Source organism: Chaetodon trifascialis, chromosome 8 (genome assembly GCF_039877785.1).
Source record: "Chaetodon trifascialis isolate fChaTrf1 chromosome 8, fChaTrf1.hap1, whole genome shotgun sequence".
Taxonomy (NCBI): Eukaryota; Metazoa; Chordata; class Actinopteri; order Chaetodontiformes; family Chaetodontidae; genus Chaetodon; species Chaetodon trifascialis.
The window spans coordinates 21,669,246-21,687,751 of NC_092063.1; the positions used below are offsets into that span (position 1 = coordinate 21,669,246).

At 42.2% G+C, this 18,506-nt stretch overlaps 1 protein-coding gene across 6 annotated transcripts in view; it reads left to right on the plus strand.

The window, feature by feature from the left end:
* agrn (agrin) overlaps nt 1-15,241 on the plus strand; it is a 240,347-nt gene extending 225,106 nt beyond the window's left edge. For 4 of the 6 annotated variants that reach the window (XM_070968416.1, XM_070968421.1, XM_070968418.1 and 1 more), the window contains 6 exons: nt 536-649; nt 2,004-2,187; nt 3,071-3,158; nt 7,776-8,000; nt 9,628-9,731; nt 12,318-15,241. In XM_070968416.1, coding sequence (XP_070824517.1) covers nt 536-649; nt 2,004-2,187; nt 3,071-3,158; nt 7,776-8,000; nt 9,628-9,731; nt 12,318-12,478 — 876 coding nt within the window. In that variant the 3' untranslated portion in view covers nt 12,479-15,241. Of the gene's footprint in view, nt 1-532; nt 650-2,003; nt 2,188-3,070; nt 3,159-7,775; nt 8,001-9,627; nt 9,732-12,317 lie in introns of all 6 variants that reach the window. The other 2 variants (XM_070968417.1, XM_070968419.1) reach the window with 1 other exon arrangement.
* Nucleotides 15,242-18,506: the final 3,265 nt, after the last annotated feature.

Sequence of the window (18,506 nt, forward strand, 5' to 3'; positions counted from 1 at the left end):
ATCAGCCATTCATTAGAGATGTCTGTAAAGAACCATCCATATCTCAAGTCCAGTCTGCTCCTGATTTCCCTTTGTAGTCTCTTTTTATGTCTCCCAGATAGAGGATAATTGACCACTCTCTCTGAGAGACATAGAAATCAATTATGTTGTAATGTATCAAGTGTATTGACTTGGAAAGAAGGCAAGAAAGTGCAGTTAAAGCGTCTGCTGGCTACAATATGGATAAATCCTTTTTCTGTTTTTTTTATGGGACAATCTATAAGAATGTGACATGTCTGCAAATGTGGTTTATTAATGGCACTCTTTATATCTGGACTAAAAGGATACAACTTATTTCATGCTCCCTGGACACAAACACATAACTCAAGAAAGTAAAACCATAAAGCATTATGTCCTGAACAGAAAACTGCTGAGAGGAAGTGCAGGCGGGGTACGGTAAAGATAAACTCAGGCATTTTTAAAGATATATGTTTTTTAAGTTTGCACAGCTTCGGCTCACCAGTTGAGACCTCTTTGTGTCCTGTCTCATCAGAACCTGCACGTAGATCTTAACCTGAAAGAGTCTCTTTTTGTCGGCGGAGCTCCTGATTACAGCCGACTAGCAAGAGTTGCTGCGCTTACAGAAGGCTTCAAGGGAACAATCCAAAAGGTAAGCGCTAACAAGCCTCCGTTTCTTGAAAGAGTACTGTGTCATCAGCTCGACTTGTGGATTCCACTAATGCGCACGCGTTATTTTAATGAGTCGGGGCCCTCGTGCCATCGGATGTGCAGCAGCAAATTCAAACCATAAGTTATTAGCTGTCCAGCTGTCAAACTACGGACCCCCATATTAGTAATTTTCCATTATAAGCTCACACTGTGATGGGCAGTGACTCTGCCCATTTGGATTAGCATGCACTAATAATAGAATTCACATTTTGAAGTTCCTCCCTTTCACTACTCTCAGATCTTTCCCTGACAGCCTTCCAGACTTTTTTTTTCTCCACTTTCCAGCAAAAAGCTCATCTCTGAGTGCCAAAAATAACCCAGTAGAACAAAGACAGGATGTTACTGTTTGTGCAAACTTGTCATTAGTTCTCCACTGCAAACTTTCCCTTGACAGTTTCGAGCAAATCAAAAGCTAAATGTGGCGTTTGTCGTACTTGGCCTGTAGAGAATAGTTAATTATGAGGAAGACGGGATGTACTCTCAGTTTGATCTCCCTGTTTAACGTGTGTTGTATCCACAGCTAATTTCTGAGACATTTTCCTGTGTGGTAACCGTGTGCTATTCATATCTAGAGGAAGAAAGAAAGAATGTGAAAAGAATCCACAGTATAATTGTACTGTATGTTTACTCTCTGGATGTGTTGTGATAAATAGGTTTAATGATCACTCAGCAGAAAAAACACAGCCCCGTAACTCGAAGCCTTCCTTTGGAATACAACCAAGAGTGGTAACAAATGATTATCTTAAGTGCTGTGCTAAGGAGAGAAAAATTTAATCAGATAAATGTGACAACAAAAGCAGTGAAACGGAGGTTAAGAGATTTAAAAGCAAGATGAGATTCATCAAGGCAAACCTCCAAAGACAGATCAAAAACAATTAAGAGTATTACATAAACACAGGTCTATGAAAATAGGTTTCAAGAAGTGATTTATGTGATAATCTAAGCTTGCAGACACGTCTGTCCAAAATGTTGAAAAGTCAAATTTGGGTATTTAAAGTCCTCCAGTGATTTTAAGTACTGTACTTGCATAAAGTCGGGTCACAAGAGACAAATATGAAGATATATATGGAGAGGCCAAGATATTAGACACTTTTGGTCCCTTTCACGTGTCAGAAAGTTTGGGTATAATATTTAAATATCAGAATCAAACTCTGTGCCTGAAGTTTGTAACGCAGGCCTTCATTATGTGAATGTGTAGTCTCCAGGCCCAAGCTGAGGTATTTTCATTCAAAAACTTACATGACGAGTAAAAAGTCATCGCTGTGTCCCTTCAACCCTGTGTTTCCTGCCCCCAGATCATTCTCATGGGTACCCCCATCCTCAAAGAGGAGAACGTCATGCGCTCCAGCAACATAGCCATGTTCCAGGACCACCCGTGTTTCCAGGAGCCCTGCCGCAACGGCGGCCGCTGCAACCCCCAGCTGGACACCTACGAGTGCGTTTGTCTCAGCGGCTACTCAGGGGGACACTGTCAGAACAGTGAGTATCTCCGTCCAACACCGATGTCCAACCTCACATCCATATTACATCTGTCTTGATCTTACTTCAAGTTAAAGAGCCACAGCCAAGCTCGATGCTTTAACACATTTGTTGCCCTGAATACATTTCTAAATGCCGGTATGATTGGTCTACTTTTAAGCCAGTGGGTAGCAATACTTTGCTGGCTTGAGCTCACCTTTATCATGGCAGTGTAAAATTGCAGTGAGTCATTGCAACTGTACAAATTGTCTTGTTTCCTGATCCAACATTATCTGGTTTTCCTCTGCAAGGATACGTGGCAGCATTTTGGCTGCTTTCAAAGCGTAGTATGAGTGGGACTGAAATCAGCGGTACTTTATGTAACGCATTTGTTCTTGGCTTGCGACAATGGAAGTTGAACGACTAGTCTAATTTTTTTTCTGCTTGTAAGACCTTTGTTTCAGTTGTGGTCTGTGAAGGCATGGTTGCAACGTCGATATCAGACATTTGATGTCTCTTTTATGTAAGGGTTAGTATGTATTGATTTCAAACTAAAGTGGCAGTTATGAAAATGATGAAACGTGTCAACTGAATATTCATGAAATGCGCCTTGTAAGAGTTGCACATCCCTTTCATCATTTTCCTGCCACTCTGCCAGACATATACTCACTCTGGCCCGATCTGTCTTACATACTCAGTCACTGCCTTCGCCATTAACCTTGTGTGTGTGGCCGGCCGTCCCTTTCACGTTAATTAAAACTACAAATGCACCAACACTCCCCCCCCCCATTTGCTCTCACTCCATTGCCTTCAGCTCTGATAACTGAACCCTCTGTCTTATTGATTGGTGTGATCTCATCCTCTGAACAATCCTCTTTCCCCCACCCCTCCCCCTCCTTCACAGCCATCTACGAGAAGTCTGCCGGAGAGACCGAGGCGATTGCCTTTGACGGGCGGACGTTCATTGAGTACCACAACGGTGTCACAAAGAGGTAAGGAAGAGGACAAGGGGAACAACCTCATTTGCAGTATTCAGCTTCATCCAACATCTCCATTGTAATAGCTATTAGCCAAATAGTCCCTCTGTCTATCCATCTCCACCCTTGGTAAGCCGTGATGACATTGTTGATGATATCATCAGTGCCAGGGCTTCAGGGTGAACTAGGCACTTGGCTAATAGCTCACCCCCCCATCCATGGCAGTCGTGCTCCGCTTTTGACAGGATTTCACTAATTAGCGAGACGGTTAACAATCACAGAGTTGCCCAGAGCACGCTCAGCTCGCTCTGTGGTCTGCTGCTTAGCACACACAATAAGCACACATGCACATGCATGATTTAACTTTTTTTTCCTTATTTTGAACGCGTGTGTGACTGTTAAACTGGCATCCAAAGACAAGACGTCTGCAATTTTAATGCACTCCGTAAAAGGGAAAAAAGCTGATGACGCAAGTGTAAAATGGTTTCTGGAGCGGGTGTAAAAACCAAGAAATCCTGTCCCTTTAGGCAGCTGATGAGACATTTTTACTCTTCCATTCATCTAGAAGGTTGGCCCGAGTGCGCCTCCAGGTTGGCACAAACAAAAATATTTATGTGATGAACCTGAACAGACATCAAGCATATGGCGCCATATCTTCGTCTGACAGCTCTTCACACAAACACTCAGAGGTGTAAAAAACCGGGCCGCAGTCTGCAGATCATCACACAACTCACACTCACTCAGAAACAACTGGAGGACTCTGTCGGATACGTGTGTGTGTGTGTGTGTTTATGTGTATCTTCGTTTGTCCGTGATGGAGGCGTTCCATGTGCCTTCGTCCCGTCCTTCAGTCTGACCACCCTTGTCCTTGTTCACACATGTCTTGTCTCATATAAATGTCCTTCACTGTCTTTCTTTTTCACTCAAGCCAACTGACCAATGAGATCCCGGAGTAAGTAGACTTTATGACTGGGTATATGCCCAGCTTCAAATCAAGCCCAACTAACAGCACCAAAAAAATCCCCCATTTTTGATAGTTAACCCAGTTGAAGAGATTAAAGCACATTCAGTTTTCTGTCATAATTTCCACACACGAATCATCTTTACCGTCAAGCCCAGATTTTACATTCAAGCTCCATATCTGTGATTTAATTTGACAGATTTCATTCTTTTCAATACATTTTGCTACGTCATTGGATCTTTTATTATTATTATTTTTTTTTCAGTACAAAGGGAAGCATGAATGTGTGCATGATAAGCATTGTGCTCAACCCTCGGAGGAAATGAATTGCTGTACTAAAAATGTGCAATATTTTATGCATGGTTGTAAGTCCTTCCTAAACAAAATGAATTGCCATGCACTTAACGCTGAATGACATTATCTGTTATACAGTATGCGAAATGAATGAGACCCCTTGAACACTGCAAGGAGATGATGTACTAAATACCCCCTAACCTAGTTTCTGGTGCCTGTAGAGTGTCTGCTTGGGAAAGCCCTTGGTCATGACTTAGTTATTAAAGGTTTTTCTTCCTGCTCATTAGCTTGGTAAGTAACCTCTTTTTAAAAATCCCACAAAGCGGTGAAGCACAATTCAGCTCGAATTAAGCCGACTGGATTCAGCCCAGAGTTCCAATCCATGCCGGGGCTTCTATCATTTCATTTTTGCCAGATCTCCAACTGTAATTGTGAATAATTACAGAATCGGCCGTACAGAGAGACAGTGACATGTTAATCACAGATTTGTCTCCCTTTGTAGATTAGACCTCCAATTGAGATCTCTCCGCAGTGTGTAGCCATGGGCATCAATCTCACTTAGCAGGAAAGGACAGTGGTCCTTGGAGCCAGACTGTCAAAAGTTTAACGGATGTCACATTAACTAAGAGCCACAGTGAGCGGGAATCTAAGCAAACTGCCCTGGCGCAGCATTCCGAAGGCATGCCGATCAATTCAGCATGATTTGATTTTGTAAAAGATATGAACGCATTTCTCCAGAGGTCAAAAGCTGGGCGAGGCCAAAATGTCAAACGCTCACCTTGGGTTAACGTTTCTGTTACTATTTACAGCACCTGCTCCACCTCTCTGCTCACATCTGAAGGCTCAGGTCGATTTGCTCAAACCCCATTATTTCAATGACAAATCATATCTCGCCGTGGCTCTCAATTGATATGGCGCTTGACCTCATTTTTTGAGAATTGCCCAATTTTTCTCATTCACCACTCCCTTCTCTCGATGGAGGATAATTGCTGCTGCACTGTGGCGTGCAGCGCCATAAATATAAAGGAGCTGTTCAATAATTGGACGCTGACTTAAAGTAGCCTTTGTACTGGTGTGGACACAGACCATGAATGTACTTAATCCTGACGCTCACGTTTAGAAAATGCTTCATCCCAGGGCATTTTGGTGCATTAGTCATCCATCTTGATCCTAGTTCCCCTGAGAACCTCCTTTTGTGGTTGTGGTGTGATCAGGGCTAAGCTGCACACTTCCTATGATCACACAACTGTTGCTATCGACTCTTGACGTGGTCGATACCGTAGTAGAGCAGATAAGTGATGCTTTTTGCAGCTCCTGGTCTGAAGCAGACCTCTGTGAGTCACTCATTGGCTCACAACATCCTCCCTTCCTCCCCTCCTTCCTTCTGTCCTTCTGGCCTCTTGCGCTTACACTGCATGCCGTTGACTTTCTCCCCTGCTCCCTTAAGTCCTGAGTCTCTGGAGAACCCATCTGACCAGAGGTGAGTCTCTCAAAAGCTTTTAGACTTTGGTGCTGTCCACTCGCCTCTCGATTCCTCATCCTCCTCCCTCTCTCCAGACAACCCCTCCACGACCTCTCACAGGGCTAAACCTCCCCCTGCAGAGACAGCGTTGTTTCCATTATTGAGATACAGTTACCAATCCGCATCACAAAGAGCCTTCAATTAATTCTGAAGTTCAGAGCTCTGATAACGCCACAAAGCCAGCCAGAGCTGTCAGCCTCTTTGCAGTAGCTGTCCTGCCTGATGGCTTTTTATTATTCTAACCACTACTGCCACCTACAGTTTAAATGGAGGACAGCACTCTGGGAAGTCTTCTGAGAATTTGAATACATATAAGGAGTAGATAAAATCCCTCCATTTACAAAAAGAAACAGCAACACTCCTGAAATCTGTGTAGTCACTGGTGTATATGAGATTTAGAACGCCGTGCGCCGGTGTTGTTTTATTCATGATATATTCAGCACTTTTAATAACCTTGACCTTATCACTGACAAGCCGCTCCGATGGAGATTTATTGGGCCCTGTAAGCTCTTTGAGGGTTTGCCAGGAGAGGGTTCACTGAGCTCTATTTGTGCTTTTTTTCTCTCTCTTAAGAAAAAAAAAAAGAAATGATGCTCTTAAATCATATTTCTTCTTGTTCCTGTTTACCTCAGCGGATTTAGTTAATCAAGGGGGTCAAGGTTTCCAACATGCGCTTGTTTATGAAGTAAATCAAATCTGATTCTGGATTCTTTGCCCACTTCTGCTGAGGTGAACAGCTTTATCGTCGGCCTGAGGTGTCATACCTTAAAGCCAGCAGTTAGTAAACTTTAAAGTTAAATGTCACCTCATTGCTTCTATACATGATGCTCTTTTTGCTCTTGCTCATTAGTGAAAAGAAAATACTCAGAGAAAATGAGAGAAAACACTTCTTCCAGTGTAAGAAGTTGCCATACGCTCTCTTTATCCCCTCCCATTTCCTGTCCAGTTTGTACTCCCATGAGCCTCTCTGCCTGCTATGCTGACTCCTTTGTCTTGTTGTCTGTCTTGTCTAATCTTTGTCTCCAGCTCTGTGTTGCTGTTTTTTTTATGTGTCATTGTTTCTTTGTCGTACATGTCCTCACCTTGTCTTTGTGTTGAAATACCCTTTGAAGAAGGTAGAAGTAGATCCATTTGGCAGATGTGCAGACATTTGCACAGATGCTTATAGATGACGTGCACACACAATCATACTCACACACACAAATTAAAGGTATGATTCTCTGCTTGTCTGCTGTATCTCTTCTGGACTCACAAAGAACAGAGGGGCTTTGTAAGGGTGTGTGTATGCAGGAATGAATGCGCGATGGTGTTTGTGTGCGTACACATACAGTACAGGCACATCATAGTGTGTATTTCTCTCACACATCGGTGACAGTGACGTACAGTGCCTCTTAAGGATAGCTTGAAGTCGCCTAGTCTCTGCATCCAAATCACCCCCGCAGCTGCAGCAGTCAAGAGACTGGAGATCAAACAGCTGCCTAAAAAACACACACACTTTACACACACACAGAGCAACACAGGAAGCACTGAGCAGCGATGCAGTTCAGACTCAGTAGGATGTAGAAAAGCTAATAGCAAAACAGCCCCCTGCTACTCCTAAACTCAGTCTGCATCCTTGAAAATCACTGCAACTCTGTGAGTATGAGGCTGTACAGCCCGAGCTTCAAAGTTTTCCGGCCACATGTGCTAGCACACAGAACCAGATGTAATGGCTTGAATTATGGGAAATGTGCTCTCGAGACAACAGCAGAGGTCCTGAATGACACAAGCACGAACTGCACTGCGTCAGCTACACCCAAGATGAGAATTCATTTTAATGAATTAGACCTAATGAATGTATTTTCTGTTATCTTAGTGAGAAGGCTCTGCTGGTGAACAAATTCGAGCTGAGCATCCGGACGGAGGCGACCCAGGGCCTGGTGCTGTGGAGCGGGAAGGGCGTGGAGCGCTCTGACTACATTGCCCTGGCAATTGTGGATGGACACGTCCAGATGACGTACGACTTGGGCTCCAAGCCCATTGTGCTTCGCTCTTCTGTACGTGTCGACACCAACCGCTGGACACGCATCAAGGCCAGCAGGTAAGATGGGAGATGGCAGGTTGCTGGGGATGAGGAGGGAGAGCTTTTACAGGTAGACCAGGATTAGACTTAATCCATGTTGTATTTGTTTTGATGCAAACTGTGGGATCCCTTGCATGAATCCTCTGCTACACGGTGATCCTTTGCACTGAGATGGCTCTGATTAGTTTCACATTTAGGTTACTTTCATGCCAGGTCATGCATGAGTATGGAGCATTGCGCATCGAATTGCTGAGACACATTACTGAATGTTCAAAAAGGAAGACCATGCTGCAACATCTCAACACATATTGGTACTTTAAAGGGAGCTTATCCAGGAAATAAATAAATAAAACAAATAAATGCTCTTAACAGTAAATATATGAACTCACACATTGTGTACATACAGTATATTACTTCCGCACATTGATCCTATGTTGACATACATGGACAGATAAAGCTGTAAAGGGACCCTCTAAGATGCTCCCATGTTATTTATATAGTGCCTTTTAGAAACTGAGACAAATCTAAGTGCTTTATAGAAGGCCAAGAAATGCTTTAGAATGACAGAAAAACACACGCGCAAAAAAAAGAGAATAGAATAAGATTAAAAAATAGATAACATTACAGACAAGAAATTCAATTATAGCACAGTATTCCCAGGCTGACTTCAGCTTTGTTGTGTCATCATTTGATTAAACATAAATTAAGTTAGATATATGCAAACACAGAATCAGCTGAAATAAGCACTACATGTCAACACAGGTGCTCTTGCTCTTATCATGTCAGCGACTACTTTCTCCTATTGGTTATTCAGTCCTCTTGTACATCCTCGCACACCAGTAGCATGTCTCTACTGTATACATAAATAAATAACCCGTAAATGAGACACAATAGCACAAGTTTTACTTTACTGCATTCATAATCATTCCAGATGTAGAAAAAAACCACTGCCACACAGTGATGTCACATTAATGGATTCCTCCATTAGAAACAAATTAACTGCCCGGACTTTGAAAATGACCCACTTAACACCTTCCACGTGATCTCTGCTTTATCGCTGCTCAGCATTCGCTTTCAACATGGCAGTGAATGGAAGTATGGGGGATAATTAGATTGGTTTCATCATGTAGGCCAAGAATAATCGATCCTTGGAAAGCTGCTGCATCCATTTCAAACAGGGATTTGGCCACAGCTCCTCATCCCAGGCTTACAGGGAGTTTCTAGAAGATGACATAATTTGGATGTTGATGATGGTGTAAATCACAGCATGTGGAATAGAGCTCACATAGTTACATAGCTATCTGTGTTTGTTGCTTGCCTTTAATGACACTCTCTCTGTTGGAAACTCACTTCAGTGGGTTCAAATTAGCCCCATAGTCACAATTCTTAAGTGTGTACTAATGCATAGCGTGGAGCCACCTATAATGAATGGTGCTCTAACGGCATCTGTTAGCTGGTAGACAGGCACATTTAGAACGCTGCTTGGCAAAGGCAGTTATGTGAGTGCTTAGTGTGCTGGCAGTGCAGCAATGGAGTCTTGATGCTTCAGATTAAATGAAGCTGCTATTTACAGCTATTCAGTATGACATGCATGAATCAGACCGACTTCCAACTCCATCTCTCTCTTTTTCTTTCTCCTCCTCAGAGCACTTAGAGATGGCTCTCTACAGGTTGGCAACGAGGCCGCGGTAACAGGGTCATCACCTTTGGCAGCAACACAGCTGGACACAGACGGAGCGCTCTGGTTGGGTAGGTGCCCACAAATGTAAAAAAAAAAAAAAAAAAAAAAGGCAAAAAAAAGTGTCATTCGGATTTGAAAACGTGTCTACAAATGCCATACATCGAGTCAGGGGAATGCTTGTAATTCTGTAGCACTTTTTCATCCTCGCCACTGGTAGAAGGCTGCCAGAAATGAGCAATGAACTCATTGGCATTGCAGAGGATAAGCAAAGTCTCTGGCAGGCAAAAAAGATTGTGGTTTGGGGGAAAAAAATGTCCAAGCCTATTCAGGTATTGAGTGGAGAAATGAAAGGCTATCTGACAAATTCAAAAGTTGTCTGCTCTCCTGAATTGAAAATGACCAAAGTCGGCCTGTTATCTACCTCGAGTTCAATTTGGTCTGAACTTGGCTCAGAGAAATCGCTTTTGAAAGAACACACACGCAGCACGGTGGGATTGAACATTCTGAGGAAATAACACTGAAGATGAAATAAAGTCGGGCCCTTCTTTAAAATGCACAGTGCAAGCAGGGCGAAGAGGCAGGTTTGAGAGGAGAAGCAACACGAGTGACATTTAAGAGACACGCCGCATGTCGAGGTGCGCTCGGCTACTCGGGTGCGAGGATACAAACACACACAGGTACACACAGGGAGGCAGCGCTCCGGAACAGGTGCTGAGCGAGCCCTGCAGCAAGAATACATAATCCTCACATAGCCCTCCCATTGAGAGCCCTTCTCCCTTTTAAATCCCCTTTTCACTGTTCATCATTAATTCATCTGTAACTCGCATGAAATTAGCCCTGTCGATCCCCGATTCGGAGGCGCGCAATCCGATTAAAGGGGGCAGGGACAGGGGATGTAAAGAGCTCGACGGGGATATGAACTCTCAGCCCGACAGATTAAAAAAGAGAAAGCAGGGAAGAGGAGGAGAGACGGGGAGTGTAGGGGGAAAAGGCATTTAACATGAAACGAAGAAAGACAGAGGATGCAGGAGGGTTCTGACAGTGTAGATAACAGCGAGGGAGAGGGAGAGAGAGAGATGGCAGCCAGGTAAAACATCAAAAACGAGGGTCAGCCTTTCTCCCAGTAAGAACAGATCTCATGAAATTCTGCATAAAGATGTTTCACACTGATTTATTGAGAAAGACACTAACGACTACTTTGGGTGTGCTGGCTCAAAAGAGTAGCTCCAAACACCATCAAAAGGAAAAAGGAGCCAGCCACTCACCCAGCAATTAGGTCATCAAGTCTCCACAAAAGGATGTTATGAGACTTAGTTTTCTTTTTTTTTTTTTTTGGAAAAAAAAAAAGGGTTGGATGATTTCAAATAGAAGAAAAAGTGCAGTCAAGTTAAAGCAGAATGGAAAGTACAAGGGGATGAAACATTTGCTTTGAAGTACAAATCCATGATATTAAGAGATGTCTATTTTTAAATGTTCTATGACTGATGGATAAAACTGTTTAGTGGGCAATTTGCATCCAGTTCACAAGTGCTTTGAAGGGTCATTTTGCCACATCATAAACCTTCTGTGTTATCTAGCCATGTACTGGCCTCCACTATTTGGTTTGTGGTGCTCGCAGCGTCTCCTTTCAAAAAGTGTCCCAGAACATGCCGTCAACAGTTCTTACAGGGACTATTTCTTTGCTAGAAAGTAGTTTCAAGCTGGGAGAACTGTCCTTTTTACTATTCGCTGGGCTTGTTTGATTTGCAGCCAGTCTGGAAGAAGTGCGTAGTTAGCAGCGCTATCCAACACGGATGAACAGAAAAGTGCAGCAACCCACAGCTCTGAATGCATGACTTGATGGACAGCTGATATGTGAGGAGTTCACAGTACATCAATGACTGCTTAGCACCAAAAATAATGAGGACATTAGGTATTCATAATTTTACACTCTGTCACTATCTTTCATTCGTAGCGCAGTTTTGAGCGCTTTATGCACCGTGTCAAATTAAAAGAACCCTCTCTCTCTCGTCTGTCTTAACTTTGTCAGGCTGCTGTGAAGGCTTCCTGCCTTCCTCCCTTTGATCACGCTGGTTTAACAAATAAAGTCTCAACCTGTCATGTTCATCAGCTGGTGTCATCGCGAAAAATCAAAGACACTGCCTGACAAAGACAAGTAACCGCTTTAGTAGCAGAAATACATTTCTCTACCAAAATATTTCCAGTAGAGCCTTTTGATGGTGTTTGGGAGGTCTGATTTGCTCGGAAATCCGAAGCTTTATCCGGGAGTTTGATCTTTAAAGGGGCACTCTAAACATGGTGAGAACGGTTGTTTAATGTCTTATGAAGCTCAGGAGGAGTTGAGAAAATAACCCTGATGATGTCATCTGGGGAGATCTTGGCTAAGCCTTGAAACTGAACATTTGTAAGAGAGCCTGTGTTACAAACTGGAGGTGTGGAGTTTAAAGGATGTGCCAGAGCCTAATACAACACTAGTGAGTGCATCATAGGAAATGCTAAACCCATGCTAAATACCTGGAGGAGCCCTTTAAAATACACAGCTGCTACTTCAGTGGGCAGAATGGTTTGGTGTAGTTATTCTCTGATGGGTGTCTCAGTTGCTGTACAGTAGCTGATTCATCATTGTATCAACCTCTGTCTCTGTGTCCCCTCAGGTGGTCTGGAGGAGCTGGCGGTGGCCCGTCGACTGCCCAAGGCCTACAGCACCGGCTTTGTTGGCTGCATCAAGGACGTAGTGGTGGACGGCGTGGAGCTCCACCTGGTGGAGGACGCCTTAAACAGTCCCAAAATACTACACTGTTCCGCCGCCAAATAACTCGGCAGAGACAAAATATTGAGAAAAGCGAAAAAAAGACCCCCCTCCCTCCCACTCCCTCCATAGCGCCCATGTCTCCTGCTGTAATTATTTTCTATTTTTGTATACTTTTCATCGCTTTTTATATGGAAAGATAATTAATATGTCATTTTAATTTTTGTTTTATATATTTTGTTCTTTTTTTTTTTTAATCTGCACCTCCGTTCACAGAACACACCCTCTTTTTGGTTTCTGCTTCAGCCCTTCATCTTTTTCCACAAGCGGGCATCTCTGTGAAAAAGAGATATTTTATTCTTGTCAGTTTTGTTGTTTTAAAACAAACGCCAACTTAAAAAAAAGAACGCCCGCTCCTTTTCCTCGCTCATTACTTGAACACTGGTGGACCTCGCTGATGATCTCTGGTTACTGCCTTGTCTTGGTGCCATATTTCTCGTCCACATTCCCCAAGCATGGCCTATACATCCATGAATATATAGACGTACATTCCCTCGAGAGAGCTGGACGCAGTGTGCGCTGTAGCTGGCGTGTGCAGTTCTTTGATGCTGCAGCCAGCTGGCGTCTCAAGTCAAGAAACTCTGTATTCAGCCCCGGTAGCCCACTGTATTTTCCTAATGGGACTTTTCAGATATCAGTCAAGCTGCTACAGTGAGAAAGTACACGAAACCGAAACCACTCGATCAACCCCCATCTTGTGGCGCAAAAAAAAAAAACCTCTCCACTCAATCTGAATCCCATCAGAGCCTTTAGTTTTGAAATATGACTCACTAACACAGCAACCTGACATGATGGAGACGGAGAGAGCGCTGCGTTCCACAATGACTCGCATATCATTAGTCATAAGTCAAGACATGAATCATAGACATGAATAAATGTTATAAATATAGAGTATATAAATAATACCTGAGACTGTGAATATGTAAGATGGGTTCTCTTTGGAGAATTGTGCTTCTCATGTACTATTGTGCGTTCTGTTTTACAATCAGCAGATGAACTAATGATGACCACTATAAATGCATGCACTTCTGCAGTGTTGGTTTGAATCTGGTTTGTGTTTGTTTTTTTTTAATTCACATTTTGTTCCCAAAAAAAAAAAAAAAAAAAAACCCTTTCTAATTTGGAAAATGTCACTGTTTTGGGGTTTGTTTGTTTTTTGCAATGACTATAAAATGGTTCCTTGTTTTTCCTCTTTCTTTCAGAAACTACAGAGCTCGGAATAATGTTTTATATTTGCTCATTCCCTGTATCTTTTTTTTTTTTTTTTTGCTCTTTGTTGTTTTTTTGGAACAAAACAGTTAGTTTTGCAGGACCTTGAATGGTGCTTAAGGGGGAAGACTTGTTACCATATCTGACCTTAAGGAGGTGCTGAAAGCAAAGACTGAAGAAAAGGACAGACATAAAGGAGGCGGGAAGGAGAGATCTTATCATGGGGAGAGCTATTACTCTTGGGAATGTCCTGTCAGACAACTGTCAGTCGTCAACACAAACAAAAAAGCTTCAGAAAACTCTACCTGAGACTTATTTTCCTTTCGTATTTTACCTAGGAGCATTCCTGGAGGAGTCTTTATTCGGCTGTTGAGAGAGAGCGACTGTGATGTTGTTGTGACCTTTTGAAGCCATAACAGCCGCAAAAATGGGAAAAGATGCATAATCCTACAGTACTTGCAAATTAACATAGTAAGGCATGGGTTTGTATTACTAGTGCAAATTCTGTAACATTCAGTGAACTGATGCAACGCGGAGTCGTCTATGCTGAACTACAATAAGCTGCGATGACTGACTTAAAGACACTCGTTTTGATATGAGAACCTTGGCAATATTCTCAGACAAAATCATGCTTGTTTGTGGTTGAGTATCAAATGGTCTTGTACTCTTTTTTTTTCCATTTCAGTTCTTAATTATGTTTTCCTTCTTAAATCATCAACAGCCTGTTTTTGTACAGCCCTGCAATTTTCAAGTGTATATTTAGCAAATGTGTGATCTGTGGAGGTTTATGTTTTTAGTAATATACACTGGAACCATGTCTGACTTGTCTGTTCGCCTACACGATGGTATACTTATGTAAATGGGGGAGCTATAAAGCTATAACTGCATTGTGTGTGATCAAGCTCTGAGCGTCCACACCAGACCAGGAAACCCCTTTCTGGTGTTCCAATACACGTTTAAATTCCAGCACTCACTGTTACCTGTAGACTGATCTTATTTCACCACACTGTTCTTTGAATTTGATCCATTCAGGTGGTAACATATAATAAAGGAGATACACCTGTGTGTTTGGATGGACTTGAGAACAGTAAAGACAGCTGCAGTCTATGGTTTGGGTGGAAACTATGAATTGCCTTAAAAACTGGTCACCTCCACTCTGAGCTGGTGACAAAGACGTCATCCATATAACCGTTTCCTTACTTTAGCCAGTGTATTAGCCTCATCCCCATAATGTAAATGAGTAATACATAATAATAATGATAATTATATTAGTAATAATGCTCATACACAAAAAATTTCCGGGGGGCCTCTGCAAATGTCCCCTCTGGCTTTTTACAAAAAATCTTCAATTTACTGTTTTTTGAATCTATTTTCTGTTCCTTATTTATGTCTACATGTGGATTACCCTCCATGTCTGGCCTCTGTAAACTACTGTCTGACTGCGCAAACCTCCTCAAAGGGCAGTGCACCGAGTAAGAGTGGCATGACCTGAACATTACTAACTTTATGACCTTTGTCTTGTGTTCCTACCACCATGAAATAAAACGTCAACCAAATGGAGCCCATTCTTGTCAGCCGTCTTGATTTTGTCATCATCGGGAGTTGATTGACATTTTGACGACTCTTTAAAGGTTAAGGTTGGTGTTGTATGTTTTCCAAATTGTCGACGAATCCAGTGAACAGATCAGAACCGACGGTGTGTTCGTCTGTCTCTCAATGCTTCGTAAGTTCCTGTTGTGTTTGTGACTCTTGGGCCCAAGCCTGAAGACAAAATTCTTTAAAAACAGGTCACAAATATATACTTCTTCTTCTTCTTTTTTTTTTTTTTTAAATAGTGGAGTAGTTTGTTACAAATATTACTCAAGCAGGAGTAAAGAGTGCATTTGTTTGGTACTGTTTTCAGCTGTAAATGAATACACATTTGGTGCTCAACTGTCTATTTACAGCACCAGGATGATGTATGTGGTGTTGACTCATTATAAACTACAGCTGAACATGAAGGTTCATGCTTGATGTTGAAAACTGTAGTTGATAAAACAATTCTGAACTCCCGGTCCACTTACTTGCATTTTCCAGAGCTTTCCAGAGGCTCCTGAAAAAGCTATAAGTGGAGCTTGTATGTTAAGTTTATTTTGCCAAATGAATCACTGAAACATTGTGCTTATATCATTTTCCTTTGTCATGGAAGAAATCAATACTAATAAGGAAAAAGACATTTGATTCATGTCCAAATCACTGATGGTACACTCGCGCACTACTGCTGTTGGTAATGCAAGAGCTAATGGAAGGGAAGAGAGCCCTCTTTGGGGTATTTTCTATACATTTCCAGGTTCAGACCTGGTGAAATTGCAATATGCAATTTGATGGGAAAGCTCAAGCATCTTATGAATTCACAGTGTCAGTCTTCTGTTCATTTTTAGATTCCAGCTACCTGCATATATTGAAGCAATCACAAGTTACGACTTCAATCTGTGGTCTGTCTTAATGAGAGGCTTCTGCTCACATTTTGATTGAAACGTCCAAGACAAACAGTGTTTTTCCAAATCAGAAGCAATCTAAGTCAGCGTGCTCCTGCACACATCAATGAATAGCATGTCTGGCTACAGTGATATTTACTTATAATTCAAATCACCTACAGCAATCTCTGGTGCCCCTCTTCTAATTGAAAGCCTGGAATTCAAGCGAAAACGGCAAATACTCCACAGCTTCATACATCATTCAGTATATCCCAGATCTGTCTTGAGTGTTTTCATTAAGCCTGAGATTTAATGAGTCGAATTTATTCCTTGCTAATGACAGAGAAGGACACTGCATCTTGTGTTTCCTTAATTAAAACTATGAAATGGTGTAGATGAAATAGCTTCACCCAATGAGGGATCCTTGTGGGAAAAGATCGTTTTCAAGTTAATAAGCGTAAGTAGTTTGATTAAAGGGTTTTCCAGGAATGAAAATCAAAACAAAACGCGACATACATACATAGGCGCAATAATGAAATAGAAGATCGCTGCTTTTGGTGACACCCCGGGGGGAGCTAAAGGGTTGAAACGGGGTGAAATATGTTTTTCAGAAGACACAGAATTCGCAGAACTGAGGAGACACAGAAAGCTAATTTTGATTCATGTGATGAGCAACAGACTGACTGTGATAGACGCTGCAGAAGCAGCAGCTCAAAGAGAGCCAGAACATTTTAAGACGTGTTTTTCACGCCTCTTCCCCAGCATGCGAAGTGATGGCCAGAGGCATTATTTTTCGGGTTATCCGTCCATCCGTCCCTCCGGATGTCCTTACATCCCACTCTTATGAATGTAATATCTCAGGAAACTTCTTCAAATTTGGCACAAATGTTCACTTGGACTCAAAGATGAAATGTTCAGAATTTGGTGGTCAAAGGTCACTGTGACCTCAAAAAACACTTTTTGGCTGTAACTCAAGAATTCATACGCTCATTAAGACAAAATTGAACCCAAAGGTCTCATAGGATAAAACAATAAAATTAGGAGACTTTATATACTTTATTGAATTCGTAGCTTATTTGCAGCAACATCCAGATTTGAAGCATTGTGGCTCATTTTGCTGATATTGAGCTTCAAGTGATCGTCTGCACCACGTGATGAAGATCTCTTTCAGTATATATTATATGAGTCTGGACAGACATGGATGTAAACTGCAGCTTGTTTGGTTGGCAGCGGCATACAACCACCAGGCGGTAATTCTAGTTTCAACACATGTTGGGGAACACAGTTTGTTCAAAGGTCAAAGTGGATTTATGAATTATGCAACAAACTCAGGCCCTCTCTGGATGAAATTTCATCAGATCTTCCAGCATGAGCCAACACAGGCTCTGGAGTCCAATAGAGTCCACGGCATCATCAGTAATAGAAGAAATTGTTCTTAGAAGGTCACTGAATGATTTTCTAATAATCTTTTCGAAAGATGTTGGACAGTTACTGTGCTAAAATAAAAGGCCTCACCCTTTCCACACTACATTTCAACCCCTTTAGTGAAATAAAGTGTCTCTCTCACAGCTTGTTATGTTCACATGGTAATAAAAGTTCTTTTTCTCTGACAGGGCTCCAGCTGTCCAGCTGCAAATCTCTCAGTATAAGTCCTCTTTGTTTCCCTTTCCAGATTTTTTCAATCTCTGGACAGGCAGATTTGCAAGTCTCAAGGCAAAAGGGGTCAAAGGCCACAAGGCTATAGAAGCAGCCACCTCGGGGTAGATGGGACATCCTGGTTTCCAATCCCCTGGGTGGGTGGGGGACTAGGCTTTGTGCTGTTGAGTCTTTTTTGTCCCTCCTAGACTCAACAGGACATGAGTGTGCATGGTGATAAAAAGTGAATGTCTCAGTCCAGGAACCTCGTTATACCTTTCTATCCCTAACTTTAGAAGTTTGAGCGTGTTTTCCTTTGCCTCCAGGCAACCACCAACAGTCAGCAAAGATATAAAGTGTGCAAGCCCCTTGGTATTAAAGTAGTGTTAGTATTAGTATTCAACACTAAATGTGCATTCAGTGTTATTCCAATATTCAGCTCCCTCTCACCCTCTTCATCAATTTCCATTATCTATCGATCACAGAGTAATGTCCTCCCATTGTGCGACAGGATCGTTTTAACCGCTCATCAAACCCAAACAATAAACCCTATGTTCAAACCCATCTATCCAGCCTGGGGGCCATTGCATTTGGCAGAGAAAAAAAACATCTAATGTGACAACAGAAATTCTGCCGAGAGAAGAAATTTCTTCTCCATCTTCTCCGTGTTTGTCTGTAAGCTGCAGCAGCACACTGGGTCAAACAGTGGAAAAGCAAATCCATAGATGTGAAGC